Source organism: Rana temporaria, chromosome 4 (assembly GCF_905171775.1).
Source record: "Rana temporaria chromosome 4, aRanTem1.1, whole genome shotgun sequence".
In the NCBI taxonomy this organism is placed as follows: domain Eukaryota; kingdom Metazoa; phylum Chordata; class Amphibia; order Anura; family Ranidae; genus Rana; species Rana temporaria.
This window is the reverse complement of record NC_053492.1, coordinates 474,002,377-474,020,162: the sequence shown is the minus strand read 5'-3', so window position 1 is coordinate 474,020,162 and position 17,786 is coordinate 474,002,377. Positions and strand designations below refer to the sequence as shown.

At 51.6% G+C, this 17,786-nt stretch overlaps 1 protein-coding gene across 1 annotated transcript in view; it reads left to right on the top strand.

Annotated features, from left to right (window-relative positions):
- DAAM2 (dishevelled associated activator of morphogenesis 2) overlaps positions 1-17,786 on the top strand; it is a 308,732-nt gene that overhangs the window by 113,341 nt on the left and 177,605 nt on the right. Inside the window, exon 3 of the mRNA XM_040351813.1 lies at positions 4,388-4,477. Coding sequence (XP_040207747.1) covers positions 4,388-4,477 — 90 coding nt within the window. The remainder of the gene's footprint in view (positions 1-4,387; positions 4,478-17,786) is intronic.

Below are 17,786 nucleotides of genomic sequence, written 5' to 3'. Positions count from 1 at the left end.
GCCCCCCCCCCCCTTACGTCAGGGTCTCAAGAGAGCCTCCTCCTTACATCAGGGTCCCCAGAGAGCCCCCCCTTACATCAGGGTTCCCAGAGAGCCTCCCCCCCTTACATCAGTGTCCCCACTTTGTATCTCTCTATTTCCCAGCTGAACAATGTTTACAAACAATGTTACTTTGTATCTCCCAGCTGAACAGTGTTTAATATACAATGATACTTTATATCTCTCCTGCTCCTGTCTGATCAATGTTTATAAACAATGTTACTTTGTATCTCTCCATCTGAAATATTTAGAAACACTGTGTCAGTCTGTTTTTGGACAGAAGCAGTTCCAACAGCTTTTGTATTTACACAGCAGCTCCCAGCTGTCTCCACAATCCATCGCTGGTCCCGGATTCCAGGATTGGATGACATTGGCCTTCCTGTGAGCCCCCCACCATCATGGACACACCCCCCGGGGGGAGGGGGGACATAATCATAGAGCCAGATTTTACATGACGGATGCTTAATCCATAAATAAGGACCGCCCACCGCGATTCACAGAGGAAGTGCTCTGCGCCGGTATATGTCAGAGCTTTATACAGTATATGTACAATAACAGTCTGCGACTGTGGGGGGGGGGGGGGGGACATTAGAGTGTAAGCTCCTCTGGTACAGAGACTGGTGTGTTCTCTGTACAGCACCATGGTATATGTCAGAGCTATATAAATGTATATTCATTATAGTGTGTGACTGTAATGGGATATTAGATTTCAAGCCTCTGGCGCAATGATGACTGTGGGGGGACATTAGAGTGTCAGAGACTGCAGACATAGTACAGGAGATGGTCAGAGACTGCAGACATAGTAAAGGAGACAGTCAGAGACTACAGACATAGTACAGGAGATGGTCAGAGACTGCAGATATTGTACAGGAGACGGTCAGAGACTGCAGACATAGTACAGGAGACGGTCAGAGACTGCAGACATAGTACAGGAGACGGTCAGAGACTGCAGACATAGTACAGGAGATGGTCAGAGACTGCAGACATAATACAGGAGACGGTCAGAGACTGCAGTCATTGTACAGGAGACGGTCAGAGACTGCAGACATAGTACAGGAGACGGTCAGAGACTGCAGTCATTGTACAGGAGACGGTCAGAGACTACAGACATAGTACAGGAGATGATCAGAGACTGCAGACTTAGTACAGGAGACAGTCAGAGACTGCAGACATTGTAAAGGAGATGGTCAGAGACTGCAAACATAGTACAGGAGATGGTCAGAGACTGCAGACATAGTACAGGAGATGGTCAGAGACTGCAGACATAGTAAAGGAGACGGTCAGAGACTGCAGGCATAGTACAGGAGATGGTCAGAGACTACAGACATAGTACAGGAGATGGTCAGAGACTGCAGACATAGTACAGGAGATGGTCAGAGACTACAGACATAGTACAGGAGATGGTCAGAGACTGCAGACATAGTACAGGAGATGGTCAGAGACTGCAGACATAGTAAAGGAGACGGTCAGTGACTGCAGGCATAGTACAGGAGATGGTCAGAGACTACAGACATAGTACAGGAGATGGTCAGAGACTGCAGACATAGTACAGGAGATGGTCAGAGACAGCAGACATTGTACAGGAGACGGTCAGAGACTGCAGACATAGTAAAAGACGGTCAGAGACTACAGACATGGTACAGGAGATGGTCAGAGACACATCAGTTCTGGACGGACACACACCTAGGCTCAGAACGCAAGTTCTGGACGGACACAAACAAGGAGAGAAGGAGGGAGGGGAGAGCTCTGCCACCTCGGCGCCCCCACCTCTGCAGGCGCCTGGGTGCAAAGCACCCTGTGCACCCTGCCTAGGATCGGCCCTGGTTCTCTGTACAGCACTGCGGTATATGTCAGTGCTATACACTGTGATGAAGGCCCCACAACCCTTCTTCCAGACTTGGTATCCCTCTTCTGCCTTCCCTGGTTGGATGTTGGGGGGTCAGGCGGGCCGTCTCTCTCTCTCGGCAGCCTCCTGACCTCAGACAGCATAGCAGTCTTATTTTTAGCGGTGGAATGTCGCTGTGGGCCCGGTAATCCGATGTAACATGGCTCAAGCTCTTGTTTCACTCGTCTGCCCCTTAAGTTTTGGGAATCCATCTTTTAAACATTTCCATATGTCGGCTTTCTCAGCCACAGAACAACTCCCAGGGAAAAAAAAAAAGGCTCCTGGGCTGGCTGGGTTGGCAGAGAGCTGCCCGCGGGTTTCTGGCGCGCTCTCGCCAGGGGGGGGGGGGTCCTCTGGGGGGCTCTTAGTTTGTCAGCGGCTGCGACCCGGCTGAGGAAATTGCAACAGATTTTCACCTCTTTTACACGGCCGTCTCAAAGAGCTGAACCGCGCCGCCATGAACTGAGCGATTGTTCCGCCGCAATGATGTAACCAGCAGACTCACAAAAGCGTTTTCAAGTCTTCTCATTGATCTGCATCCTGTATCGTTTTTGTTACATTTTATTTCCGTTACAGTTTATCTAAAATAGAACTGCAATGAAAACTTGTATTTATTTTTTTCTGCTGCCTTTATCCTCATTGGACGAGCCTTCCCTTCAGTCTTGCACAGTTGTACCGGCCCCTCCCCCTGGACTGATTGGCTTCCTCTGACTGTGTTTTAACCACTTAAGGACCGCCTCCTGCACATATACGTCGGCAGAATGGCACAGCTGGGCACAAGCACGTACCTGTACGTCCTCTTTAAGTGCCCAGCCGTGGGCCGCGTGCCCGCGGCGCGCGCCCACGAACCGGTCCGAAGTTCCGTGACCGCGGACGCGAGACCGGCGGACCCGATCGCCGCTGGAGTCCCGCGATCGGTTCCCGGTCCCCGGAGCTGAAGAACGAGGAGAGGTGAGTGTAAACACAGCTTCCCCGTTCTTCACAGTGGCGCTGTCATTGATCGTGTGTTCCCTAATATAGGGAAGCACAATCAGTGACGTCACACGTCCAGCCCCGCCCCCCTACAGTTAGAAACACACATGAGGTCACACTTAACCCATTCAACGCCCCCTAGTGTTTAACGCCCAAACTGCAATTGTCATTTTCACATTTCTCTCTAAGTTACGGCAGCGCAGCGTAAATGGGCCGGCGTAAGCGCGCTTAATTCAAAGTAGGCTGGTAGGGGGCATGTTGTATTTAAATGAGGCTTGACCCCATGTAGATGCATGGCCGAATGAATGGCGCATGCGCGCGCATGCTCAGTATCACGTCGTATTTACGCCCAAAGATACGTCGGCTCAATGCCTGTGACGTGAACATAACTTTCGCACAGCCCTATTCGCGTACGACTTTCGCAAACGACGTAAAAAGATACGCTTGTTCCGACGTTCATACTTTGCATGGGCTGCGCCAACTAGAGATCTGCTTTATCTTTACGCCGGCGTATGTCTTACGTAAACGGCGTAACTAATTGCGACGGGTGTACGTACGTTCGTGAATCGGCGTATCTTGCTCATTTACATATTCGACACGGAAATCAAGGAAGCGCCACCTAGCGGCCAGCGTATCTTGGCCAAATCTATGCGTAACTGATTATATGAATCAGGCGCATAGATACGACGGCGGCCATTCGGACTTACGACGGGGTATCTGGAGATACGCCGTCGTAAGTCTTTGTGAATCTGGGCCTTGAAAACAATCGATTCTGAATACTGTGTATTTTTTTTTTAAACCGGCGCCATTGGCAGCAGAGTAAACCGGAGGTGACGTTGTGACGTCGCTTCCGTGTTTCCATTGAAGAAACTGAAACGAAGCTGCGAAAGGCTTTGATACAGTCTCTTCAATGTAAACACGGAAGCGACGTCACAACGTCACCTTCCGGTTTACTCGAAGAAGACTGGATCAAAGCCGTTCGCAGCTTTGTTTCAGTCTCTCTCTTTAGGCACCGGAGGCGACGGATCGTGGATCGGGAGGCCCGGTAAGAGCAGCAGAAGCGGCAGGAGGGGGGCAGGGGGGATGTCCCCTTCCGCTCCTCCGGGATAACAACCGAGCGGCTTTTAGCCGCATCGCTTGTTATCCCTGGAAAGCCAATCACCCGCTCTAAAAAAAGGATACTGGGATGATGGGACTTGTAGTTTCACAACAGCTGGAGGGCCGCCAGTTTTAGGGACGCTTTGCTGCCATTGGTACAGTTTATGGAACCTTTACATTTCTGGCAGCTTCAAAGAATAACAGTGAATTGAAACGCAAAAACGTGAATTTTTATTGACATTAAAGTGCAGAATGGTTTGTGTAACAATTTCTTATATAGTTTTATTCAAATGAAAGTGAAGTTTTCTTTTATGTGGGGCACCTGGTATGTATTTTCCAGCCCCCACCTGCAGAGGGCAGCACTTCCTCACATGATTGTCCTTTGTTTTGCAGGATGAGTTGGATCTCACAGACAAGAACAGGGAAGCCATGTTTGCGCTCCCCGCAGAGAAGAAATGGCAGATTTACTGCAGCAAGAAGAAGGTAAGACGTCTCGTTTATTTCTGATGTACCGACACTGAGAAACGCCAGGAAAGAGAGGAGCTCATTTCAATGACAGGCCCTCTTTGCTCTCACGTACCGAGGCTTTTCTGTGCATAAAATGTCCACATCTCTACAAAAATACATTTATGTTGCTGGTATACGTTTGCCGATTCTCATAACGTACAATATAAAACATTGGCCTTTAACCTGGACCCTAACCCTAGCAACCAAATGCCTAAACCTTCAACCTAGCCCTCAACCTCACCAATAACACAAGCCCTCAACCAAATACCTGAACCTTCAACCTAGCCCTCAACCTCACCAATAACACAAGCCCTCAACCAAATACCTGAACCTTCAATCTAGCCCTCAACCTCACCAATAACACAAGCTTGCAACCAAATGGCTAAACCTTCAACCTAGCCCTCAACCTCACCAATAACACAAGCTTGCAACCAAATGCCTAAACCTTCAACCTAGACGCCTACTTCACCAATAACACAAGCCTTCAACCAAATACCTAAACCTTCAACCTAGCCCTCAACCTCATCAATAGCACAAGCCCTCAACCAAATACCTGAACCTTTAACCTAGCTCTCAGCCTCACCCTTAATGCAACCCTTCAACCAAATACCTAAACCTTTAACTTGGCTCTCAACCTCACTAATAACACAAGCCCTCAACCAAATACATAAACCTTCAACCTAGCCCTCAACCTCACCAATAACACAAGCTTGCAACCAAATGCCTAAACCTTCAACCTAGCCACCAACTTCACCAATAACACAAGCCTTTAACCAAATACCTAAACCTTCAACTTAGCCTTCAACCTCATCAATAGCACAAGCCCTCGACCAAATACCTAAACCTTCAACCTAGCCCTCAACCTCACCAATAACACAAGCTTGCAACCAAATGCCTAAGCCTTCAACCTAGCCCTCAGCCTCACCCTTAATGCAACCCTTCAACCAAATACCCAAATACCTGAACCTTCAACCTAGCTCTCAACCTCACGAATAACACAAGCCCTCAACCAAATACCTAAACCTTCAACCTAGCCCTCAACCTCACTCCAATGGAACCCTTCAACCAAATACCTGAACCTTCAACTTAGCCCTCAACCTCACTAATAACCCAAGCCTGCAAATACCTGAACCTTCAACCTAGCTCTCAACCCCACCAATAACACAAGCCTTTGCCTGAATACCAAAACCTTCACACTAGCCCTCAGCCCAACTCCTAAACCCTAATGCTATCCCTCAGCTCAATCCTTAACCACCATCCCTCAACCTATTTCCAGTCCCTAACACTAACCTCTCTCAGCCCACCCTCCAATGCTTCTTCTGATCCTCGAGTCTCAGTCAACATCTAACCCTGAATCCAACCCATAAACTGTCAGTACGGCAATATGTATATAACTGTGTAATTAGAGTTTAGCACCGAATGGCTACAAATAGGAAATCTCGGATCAGGTTGGTGAAATATATTCGGACTATGAATCCAGTCTGGGATAGACAATGCAGTGGATAGGTAAGGAAGAGTCTCCATGGTATCAGGGCAATTCAGGCAAAGAATTACATCCCGTCATTGCTGAAATGTCGCTGATTGTCCGGGAAGAATACTTCCTCTGTTTCCCGGCAATCGCTTTTCCAAGGGCCGCCATGACAATACCCACAGACTGCCGGCCAAGCAAGCGGAGCTGGTGAGCCCATGGCGGCGGCGCTGACAGGTTACGCTCTGTGAACATCACTCTAATGTCTCTCCATCATTCATATTGCTTCCTGCTTTCGGCACCTGGAAGCCGTCCCATGGAGGCCCACATCATATTATTCCAGGTGCCCAAGGACATGAAACGGGCGTCCGTCCAATCAGAGAGTGAGCAGAGCCAACACATGCAGCCCAGGCACGGCTCTTCCTAGTTGGCATCGCCACAGATTCTGAATGGCTGGCGGGCAGCTTGAGATAATTATAGATTATTGTAGGAGGGCATGAGTTTTACAGGAAAATATCTGTCTGTGCGCAGTGTGGGGTTTGTTTATCATCAGATGCTTAGCAGCCATATAGAAAATAAAAGGAAAGGCGTTATCAGAAATCCATCCAAGATAAACCTCAGCGCTCCGTACAAAGGGAATGATGTTGTAACAGGTAGAGCAGCCACTCAAAGATGAACGAGGAGGATGGCATAAGAGTTTTATTGTGCCAACATTCTGGCAAGTCACAGCCCGCCTTTCTCAAGTAGAGTAAAAAATCTTATATCATGCGCTATGCTGCAGAGAAGTATTCTTCCTCTCTGTGGGAAAGCAGTGGTCTCTCTGCAGAGGGCAGCAAACCGACGTCCTCAGGGTGCGGGCATCTATCTCCACAACAGGCGCCCCCCCCCCCGGAGACAGAGGCCACAGGGAAGGTGAACAGCGAGAGCAGATTGGCCTGAGAGACCATCCCTTCTTTCTCTCTCTCACCCCCTCTCTCATCCCATCTTTCTCTCTCTCACCCCCTCTCTCATCCCATCTTTCTCTCTCTCACTCCTCTCTCTCACCCCCTCTCTCATCCCATCTTTCTCTCTCTCACCCCCTTTATCTCTCACCCACCTCCTCTCTCTCACCCCCTCTTTCACCCCTCTCTCTCACCCCTCCCTCTCTCTCTCCCCCCCCCCTCTCTCTCTCCCACACCTCTCTCTCCCCCTCTCTCTCCCCTCTCTCTCCCCCTCTCTCTCACCCCCCTCTCTCTCACCCCTCCCTCTCTCTCTCATCCCTCTAGCTCCCTCACTCACCTCTCTCACCCCCTCTCTCTCATCCCCTGTCTTTTACCCCCCGTCTTTCACCCCCTCTCTCTCATCCCCTCTCTCTTTCTCACCCCATCTATCCTTCTATTTCTCTCACCCCCCCTCTCTCTCACCACCCTCTCTCTCACCCCCTCTCTCTCATCCCCTATCTCTCTCACCCCTCCTTCTCTCTTTTTCACCCCCCGTCCTACTTTTTCTCTCACCCACCTCCTCTCTCTCACCCCCTCTTTCACCCCTCTCTCTCTCACCCCTCCCTCCTTCTCTCTCTCTCTCCCACACCTCTCTCTCACCTCTCTCTCCCCCTCTCTCTCACCACCCTCTCTCTCACCCCCTCTCTCTCATCCCCTATCTCTCTCACCCCTCCTTCTCTCTTTTTCACCCCCCGTCCTACTTTTTCTCTCACCCACCTCCTCTCTCTCACCCCCTCTTTCACCCCTCTCACTCTCACCCCTCCCTCCTTCTCTCTCTCTCTCCCACACCTCTCTCTCACCTCTCTCTCCCCCTCTCTCTCCCCCCCCCTCTCTCACCCCTCCCTCTCTCTCATCCCTCTAGCTCCCTCACTCACCTCTCTCACTCCCTCTCTTTCACCCCCTCTCTCTCACTCCTCCTTCTCTCTCTCTCTCATTCCTCTAGCTCCCTCACTCACCTCTCTCACCCCCTCTCTCTCATCCCCTGTCTTTCACCCCCTCTCTCTCACCCCCCATCTTTCACCCCCTCTTTCTTACCCCACTCTCTCTCATCCCCTCTCTCACCCCTCCCTCTCTCTTTCTCACCCCCTCTATCTTTCTGTTTATCTCACCCCTCTCTCTTACCCCCTCTCTCTCATCCCCTATCTCTCTCACCCCTCCTTCTCTCTTTTTCACCCCCCGTCCTACTTTTTCTCTCACCACCCTCTCTCTCCCACCCCCTCTCTCGCTCACCCCTTTCTCTCTTACTTTCCTCTCTCACCCCCTTTATCTCGCACCCACCTCTCTCTTTCTCTTACCCTCTCTCTCTCTCTTACCCCCACTCTCTCTCTTACCCTCTCTCTCCCTTACCCCCTCTCTCTCTCACTTCCCCTCTCTCTTCCCCCTCCCTCTCTCACTCACCAACCTCTATCTCCCTTACTCACCTTGCTTACCCCTCTCTCTCTCACCCCCTCTCTTTCCCACCCCTCCCTCTCTCTTTCTAAGCCCCTCTGTCCTTCTGTTTCTCTCACCCCCTCTCTCTCTCTCATCCCCTATCTCTCTCTCTCTCACCCCTCTCTCTCTCTCTCACCCCCTCCCTCTCGCCCCCTCTCTTTCTCACCCCCCGTCCTTCTCTTTCTCTCACCCCCTTTTTCTCTCCCACCCACCTCCTTTCTCTCACTCTCCCTTTCTCTTGCCCCCCCCCTCTCTCTCTCTCTCTCTCTCTCCCACCCCACCCCTTCTTTCTCTTCCCCCCTCACCCCCCTTCTCTCTCTCACCCCCCCCCCCCCATCTCATAATCCAATGTAACAATATTGAACTACAGGTGACAGGACAGAGCTTGATCATCTACAAGGCAACCTTGGCAGAAACCTAGGGCCCATTGAATGCTGGGGGCCCCAGCTTCATGCCTCTGGGTATATAGCAGTTATCCAAAGCATTGCATTCTACAAGGGAGGATGAATTTGAAGGCCCTTCTTGTCCAATAGGACCATAAAATAAAGACAATGCAAATAGGACAGACCCTCCGTGCCAATCCTTATCAATGTCAGTCGGAGGAATGGGGGGTGCAATGCTGCTCCCTTATCCTGGGGGCCCCATTCTGCAGCTGTTTTCTTTGTGAACAGCAATACATTGGATTGAGCTACATTTTGGAATGCTGCTGAGTAACATGACCCTATATTGAATTCTGGTACCTGGGCTGTGCTGGGGCCAGCTTGGGGAATGGTGCTCCAGGGCAGTGTGGTTTATAGCTGGATCAAAGTGGTTAATCAGGGGTGCAATAAAAGGTCTCCGGCTATTGGCACTGCCTCTCTCTCTCGCTGTTAATAACCTTGGCAAGCCATCCAAGCAACGCATGTAGCTGTATGTTCTACAGCGTGTTCCCGCTCCAAGCTGTCCCCCGGCCAAGCCATGGGCTTTTGGCCCTCCTGCTTTATTGCAGATGGTGAGCATCTTCCATCTTTCAGAATTCCAGGGACGAGTTCATTGGCCTGCGTTCGACCCCTGTCACTGCCGCTGAGGGAACGCGCACCCGGGGGAGCGAATCAGAGACTGTGCAGAGCTTCCCGTTATCTCCACTCTGCAAAACATGACCAGTGGGATGCTTGGGGACTAAAGGGGAACTCCAGAGAAACGCATGATGGTCCTCTATCTGCCAAGTGATTTGTCAAGCCCTTTACTGACCACTAATACAACGGGGCCCTTCACTGGCCACCAATACAAGGGGGCCTTTCACTGGCCACCAATACAAGGGGGCCCTTCACTGGCCACCAATACACGGGGCACTTCTCTGACCGCCAATACAAGGGGGCACTTCTCTGACCATCAATACAAGGGGGCCCTTCACTGGCCACCAATACAGGGGGGCCCTTCACTGACCACTAATACAAGGGGACCCTTTACTGACCGCCAATACAAGGGGGCCCTTCACTGACCACCAATACAAGGGGGCACTTCTCTGACCATCAATACAAGGGGGCCCTTCACTGACCACCAATACAAGGGGGCACTTCTCTGACCGCCAATACAGGGGGGCCCTTCACTGACCACTAATACAAGGGGGCCCTTCACTGACTGCCAATACAAGGGGGCCCTTCACTGACCGCCAATACAAGGGGGCACTTCTCTGACCGCCAATAAAGGGGGGCCCTTCACTGACCACTAATAAAAGGGGATCCTTCACTGACCGCTAATACAAAGTGGCCCTTCACTAACCACCAATACAAGGGGCCCTACACTGACCACCAATACAGGGCGTCCCTTCACTGACCGCCAATACAAGGGGGCCCTTCACTGACCACCAATACAAGGGGCCCTTCACTGACCACCAATACAAGGGGGCACTTCTCTGACCATCAATACAAGGGGGCCCTTCACTGACCACTAATACAAGGGGCCCTACACTGACCACCAATACAGGGCGTCCCTTCACTGACCGCCAATACAAGGGGGCCCTTCACTGACCACCAATACAAGGGGCCCTTCACTGACCACCAATACAAGGGGGCCCCTTCACTGACCACCAATACAAGGGGGCCTTCACTGACCGCTAATACAAGGAGGCCCTTCACTGACCACCAATACAAGGGGTCCTTCACTGACCGCTAATACAAGGTGGCCCTTCACTAACCACCAATACAAGGGGCCCTACACTGACCACCAATACAGGGCGTCCCTTCACTGACCGCCAATACAAGGGGGCCCCTTCACTGACCACCAATACAAGGGGCCCTTCACTGACCGCTAATACAAGGAGGCCCTTCACTGACCACCAATACAAGGGGGCCCTTCACTGACCACCAATACAAGGGGGCCCTTTGCTGACTACTAATATAGGGGGGCCCTTCACAGACCACCAATGTAGGTGGTCCGTTAACAGACTACCAATGTAAGAAAGGCTCTTCACCGACCACCAATGTAGGCAGGCCTTTCACTGGCCACCAATGTAAGAGGGCTCTTCCCTGACCACCAATATAAGGAAGCACATTTGCACTGACCATCTATTAATAATATTTTTTTTTAATTTCCTTATTACTGAAAATATTTGCGTTTTATAGAGCTGAGTTTGGTGTCAAACACGCAAAGTATCTTATGCTTTTATTTATTGTTATATCTCAGCTTACTCTTCACGCTAACATACCACGAGCTGTAGATACTGGGGTAGATTCAAAGAGCAATTGCATCTGCGTAACCATAGTTACGCAGCGCAATTGCTTACCTGCGCTGGCGTTCCAAATGCTCCTGATTCAGGAACCTCGTTACGCCGACTGCAGCCTAAGATCTGCGCGGCATAAGGCTCCTTATGCAGTCATATCGTAGGCTGCATTCTTACGTTGGCCGCTAGGTGGCGTTCCCGTTGTGGTCAGCGTATAGTATGCAAATTGCATACTAACGCCGATTCACAACCCTACGCGAGCCCTGCGTACGCAGCTTACGTAGTTTGCGTACGTCGGGTTTCGCGTAAGGCTGCTCCTGCTAATAGCAGGGGCAGCCAATGTTACGTATACCCGTCGTTCCCGCGTCGCAAAGTTTCAATTTTACGTCGTTTGCGTAAGTGAATCGTGAATGGCGCTGGACGCCATTCACGTTCACTTTGAAGCAAATGACGTCCTTGCGACGGCATTTACCGCAATGCATGTCGGGAAAGTTTCCAGACGGAGCATGCGCACTACGCTCGGCACAGGAACGCGCCTAATTTAAATGGTCCACGCCCCCTACGGGATCATTTAAATTGCGCGCGCTTACGCCGGGCATTTTGCCGGAGCGCCCATGCAATTTACGGAGCTACTGCTCCGTGAATCGAGGGTAGCGCAGATAATTTGCGGGGGCGCAGGGCAAAAACGTTTTTGCCCTGCGCCTACGTAAAAACTGCGCAAATCTTACTGAATCTACCCCAGGGATTTCCTGAGACCAGAACATTACTTTGAGGGTTGCTCCACGTTTGAGGAAGGCCGATATAGAGCATTACTGTGGTTGGCGTCTAGCGCCCTCTTGCTGCCGGCTCCGATTCCGCAGCGTCCTCCCAGTAGCCGGACAGAGGAGTCTTCCCCTCGCAGTGGTTGGAGAGAGTTGTCCCACCTGGGCAGATGATGAAGGTTGGATTCTCGGGGATGAGATCACCGTCCATCTGAGCTGTCATGACATCATCCGGCATTAATGGAAGAACAGGCCGCGCGGCCAAACAAACATGCGCAGAGCTGTGATGTCAGACGCCAAACGCACTCAAATACTTTCGAAGATTTTTTTTTTTCCAGGGGTCCCGGGGTCGTGAACGCTGCGCCGTTAAATCTTCCCGCTTGTCATATTGTACTTTTGGCTCTTCGAAAGAATTGAAAAATTGAGATTTTGATGAAAGGCAGAAAAAAACATGGAAGAGCAGCATGTTCTAATATTCGCAGAAGTCGCCGGGGGTCAGATGGGAAGAACAAATTATTCCCAGGAGGAGGGAAGAGCGAGCCGAGAATTCCTGACCGGGGTCCATCTCGGGAGTTTGATTTGTGACATTTCTGCTCATTGTAATTGTCACAACAGACGCGAGATGGACAAGCTGGCCTGGATTTTTGTTTTTTTTCTAGAAGCGTTTCCCATTCTTTTCAGGAATCCCAACAGCTGATAGGATGGTGGGGGTGGGGGGAGATTTAGGGGCCATTGGCTTTGTGGTGCGGTAATGCATGTACACAAGGGGTGGGCAGGAGGGAGAGCCGTCCAGGGCCCAACGGTGGGGATTGGGGATTGATCGAGTGCTTAGGTGCAGGAATTAACCCCCCTCATGGGTTCCTCGCCACACCCTAAGGGAGAGTAGTGATGTGGCGCATTGTGTGCACCTCCTCATAGGGTGGGTGTTGGCAAATTGCACAGTGGGTGGGACTTAAATGGGCATTGCTAACCTCTGTACCCCTATGTCCCCCATCCTAAGCTCACCTGTGTACCTCTGTTCACAACTCACCTCTGCACTCCCCCTACATAGCTCACCTCTGCCCCCCATCTTCAACTCTCCTCTGCACTCCCCCTCCACAGCTCACCTCTGCCCCCCATCTTCAACTCACCTCTGCACCCCCATCCATAATTCACCTCTGCACCCTTCAGCCATAACTTTCTCCTTGTCCATAACTCATCTCTAACCCCCCCCTCCACAACTCACCTCTGCACCGCCTCATTGACAACTCAACCTCTACATTCCCAATCCACAACTCACCTCTGCCCCCCCCTGTCTATAACTCGGCTCTGCACCCCCCCCCCCCATCCACAACTCACCTCTGTGCCCCCCATCCACAACTCACTTCTGCACCCCCGTCCACAACTCACCTCTGTGCCTCCATCCACAACTCACTTCTGCACCCCCGTCCACTACTCACTTCTGCACCCCCGTCCACAACTCCCCTCTGCATCCACAACTCTGTCTACAACTCACTTCTGCGTCCCCCATCCACAACTCACTTCTGCACCCTCGTCCACAACTCCCCTCTGTGCCTCCATCCACAACTCACTTCTGCACCCCCGTCCACTACTCACTTCTGCACCCCGTCCACAACTCACCTCTGCATCCACAACTCCCATCTGCAAACTCTGTCTACAACTCACTTCTGCGTCCCCCATCCACAACTCACTTCTGCACCGCCCTATCCACAACTCACCTCTGCTCCCCCTCATCCACAACTCACCTCTGCACTCCCCATCTACAACTTACTTTAGCATCCCCCTGTCCATAACTCACCTCTGCACCCCCTGATTGACAACTTACCTCTGCAACCCCCAATCCACATTTCACCTCTGCCCATGTCCATAAATCATCTTTGCACCCCCCATCCACAATTTACCTCTGTGCCCCCCATCCACAACTCACCTCTGTGCCCCCCATCCACAACTCACTTCTGCACCGCCCTATCCACAACTCACTTCTGCACCCCTGTCCACAACTCACCTCTGCATCCACAACTCCCATCTGCAAACTCTGTCTACAACTCACTTCTGCGTCCCCCATCCACAACTCACTTCTGCACTACCCTATCCACAACTCACTTCTGCACCCCGTCCACAACTCATCTCTACATCCCCCTCATCCACAACTTACCTCTGCACTCCCCATCCACAACTCACCTCAGCATCCCCCCGTCCATAACTCACCTCTGCACCCCCTCATTGACAACTTACCTCTGCACCCCCCAATCCACATTTCACCTCTGCCCACGTCCATAAATCATCTCTGCACCCCCCCCCCCCCATCCACAACTCACCTCTGTGCCCCCCATCCACAATTTACTTCTGCACCCCCATCTACAACTCACCGCTGCACCCCCCATCCACAACTCACTTCTGTGTCCCCCATCCCCAACTCACTTCTGCACCCCTCACCCACAGATCACCTCTACCCCCCCACCCACAACTCACCTCTGCACCCACACATCCACAACTCACATCTGCAAACTCTGTCTACAACTCACCTCTGTGCCCCCCCCCGTCCACAACTCAGCTCGGTGCCCCCCATCCACAACTCACTTATGTGCCCCCCACTCACAACTCACTACTGCACTCCACCATCCACAACTCACCTGTCCACCCCCTATGCACAAATCACCTCTCCACCCCCCATCCACAACTCACATCTGCAAACTCCATCCATAACTCACCTCTGCACCCATAAGTCAGCTCTACACTCTCCAGCCATAACTTACCTCTGCACTCTCTGTCCATAACTTATCTCTTCACCCCCCCCCCATCCACAACTCACCTCTGCAGCCTCTGTCCATAACTCACCACTGCACCCCCCCATCCACAACTCACCCCTTCCCCCCCGTCCATGACTCACCTCTGTACCCCCTCATTCACAAACCCCACCCCACCCCATCCACAACTCACCTCTGTACTCTGCAAGTCCATTAGTGACTTTTACATCTTTGGAACACCTAACATTACAGATAAGGAAACCACATGGGTCCCCGGTGTGTAATCCACAATATATCGCCTGACAGCCATCACTAGGAATACATTACACAACGGCTGAACTGCTAAAAGATCCTTTAGAAGCTGTAATTTCTCCTCAGTCCATCAAAAACATGTGTTTGAGCTCTAAGAATGGCAGGACCAGTTACATTTATTTCCTCGGGACTTCCCCGATGCAACACGGAGTCTCACTTATCCTGCTGCATTCCCCACCCTGGGGAAAATGGCTGGTGGACGGGGCTGCAAACTAGGTACTATGGCTAGGTTCACATGTGCAGGGGTGGAACGTTCGCAAAATGGTGCGCAATACCGACCGCCACTTTAGCAGCTGAGTGGGAGGTGCCATTAATTCTTAATGTCACTCCCACGCATTGTTAACCGCAGTGCAATTTTTCATGTTGGCACAGCACTAGGCGATTCAGTGCGGCGCTATTTCATAAAGGGTCTGGGACTTCTTTCCCCGCATTTCTTGCAGGTTGAGCTACCCTATCTGTGACGTGCAAGCGCAAACGCTTTGCATCACAGTTCGGCAAAAAAAGTATGGCATGGACCCTTCAGCAGGCAATGCCGCCTGTCCAACCAAAGCGCCCCGTAGACATGAATCTAGTGGATGTGGTTGCAACTCATAGCCGTCAGCCGCTGACGGAGCAGTCCATCGTTGATCATAAATGGACACCAGTGGCGGCTGGTGCTCACAATTTGTGGGGGGGCGCAAATGGAAAAAAAAAATTGCCCACCAAATGCAGCCACTGTGCCATCAATTGTCACCACTGTGCCATGCCATCAAACGCAGCCACTGTGCCATCAATTGTCACCACTGTGCCATGCCATCAAACGCAGCCACTGTGCCATCGATTCGCACCACTGTTCCATGCCATCAAATGCAGTCACTATGCCATGCCATCAAACGCAGCCACTGTGCCATCAATTCGCACCACTGTGCCATGCTATTAAACGCAGCCACTGTGCCATGCCATCAAACGCAGCCACTGTGCCATCAATTGTCACCACTGTGCCATGCCATCAAACGCAGCCACTGTGCCATTCCATCAAACAGCCACTGTGCCATTAATTGTCGCCACTGTGCCAATTGTCACCACTGTGCCCTTTAATTGTGGCCACTGTGCCCATTGTCGCCACTGTTCCCATTGATTTCACTGTGCCCTTGAATTGTCCCACTGTGCCCATTCATGCCGCTGTGCCAATTGTCCCCATTGTGCCTATTGTCGCCACTGTGCCCATTGATGTCACTGTGCCCTTTGTCGCCGCTGTGCCCTGAAAAATGCCCCTTCCCCCCCCCCCCGCCCGGCACTTACCTTTACTGGAGTCAGCCATCCACGTCCTCGACCCTCGATGTCTTCTCCCGCCCTCGATGACGCTTCAGCCAATCAGGTTACCGGTAGCCAGAACCGGCCAACCTGATTGGCTGAGACGCCTGTCAGTCTTATCCAAGGAACGCATTCCCTAGTGCGTTTCGAGGATAAGCTTCCGGGGACCCAAGGGCTGTACTCGGAAAGCTGATCAGAGCCGCTGGCTCTGATAGGCACTTCCGTACAGCCAACCAGCTGCCGTTATTCAGATGGTCGGTGCTCAATGTCCGGCCATCTCTGAATAGACCAGCGGTAGCGGCGACAATAACATAGATTCGTGCAATGCATGAATCTATGTTATTAGACTCAGTGGCCTGGATTCAAGAAGCAATTGCGCCTGTGTAACCATAGTTACACAGCGCAATTGCTTACTTGCCCCGGCGTAACGAATGCTCCTGATTCAGGAACCTCGTTACGCCTACTGCAGCCTAAAATATGCGCGGCATAAGGCTCTTATGCCCGCATTTCTTAGGCTGCATTCTTACGATGGCCGCTAGGTGGCGTTCCCGTTGTGCTCAGCGTATAGTATGCAAATTGCATACTAACGCCGATTCACAACGTTACGCGAGCCCTGCGTACGCAGTTTACGTCGTTTGCGTACGGCGGTTTTCGCGTAAGGCTGCCCCTGCTATTAGCAGGGGCAGCCAATGTTACGTATACCCGTCGTTCCCGCGTCGCGAAATTTGAATTTTACGTGGTTTGCGTAAGTGATTCGTGAATGGCGCTGGACGCCATTCACGTTCACTTTGAAGCGAATGACGTCCTTGCGACGTCATTTGCCGCAATGCACGTCGGGAAAGTTTCCCGACGGAGCGTGCGCTCTACGATTGCCGCGGGAACGCGCCTAATTTAAATGATTCCCGCCCCCTACGGGATCATTTAACCACTTCCCGACCCCCGCATGTACATATACGTCCACAATATGGCACGTACAGGCACATGGGCGTACACGTACGTCCTCGCCTATTAGCGGGTGGGGGGTCCGATCGGGACCCCCCCCGCTACATGCGGAGGTCGGGTCCGCTCGGGGAGCGATCCGGGACCACGGCGCGGCTATTTGTTTATAGCCGCTCCGTCGCGATCGCTCCCCGGAGCTGAAGAACGAGGAGAGCCGTGTGTAAACACGGCTTCCCCGTCCTTCACTATGGCGGCGCATCGATCGCGTCATTCCCTTTATAGGGAAGACACGATCGATGACGTCATTCCTACAGCCACACCCCCAAACAGTTGTAAACACATACTAGGTGCACCCTAACTCCTACAGCGCCACCTGTGGTTAACTCCCAAACTGCAACTGTCATTTTCACAATAAAGAATGCAATTTAAATGCATTTTTTGCTGTGAAAATGACAATGGTCCCAAAAATGTGTCAAAATTGTCCGAAGTGTCCGCCATAATGTCGCAGTCACGAAAAAAATTGCTGATCGCCGCCATTAGTAGTAAAAAAAAAATAAAAAATAAAAATGCAATAAAACTATCCCCTATTTTGTAAACACTATAAATTTTGCGCAAACCAATCGATAAACGCTTATTGCGATTTTTTTTACTAA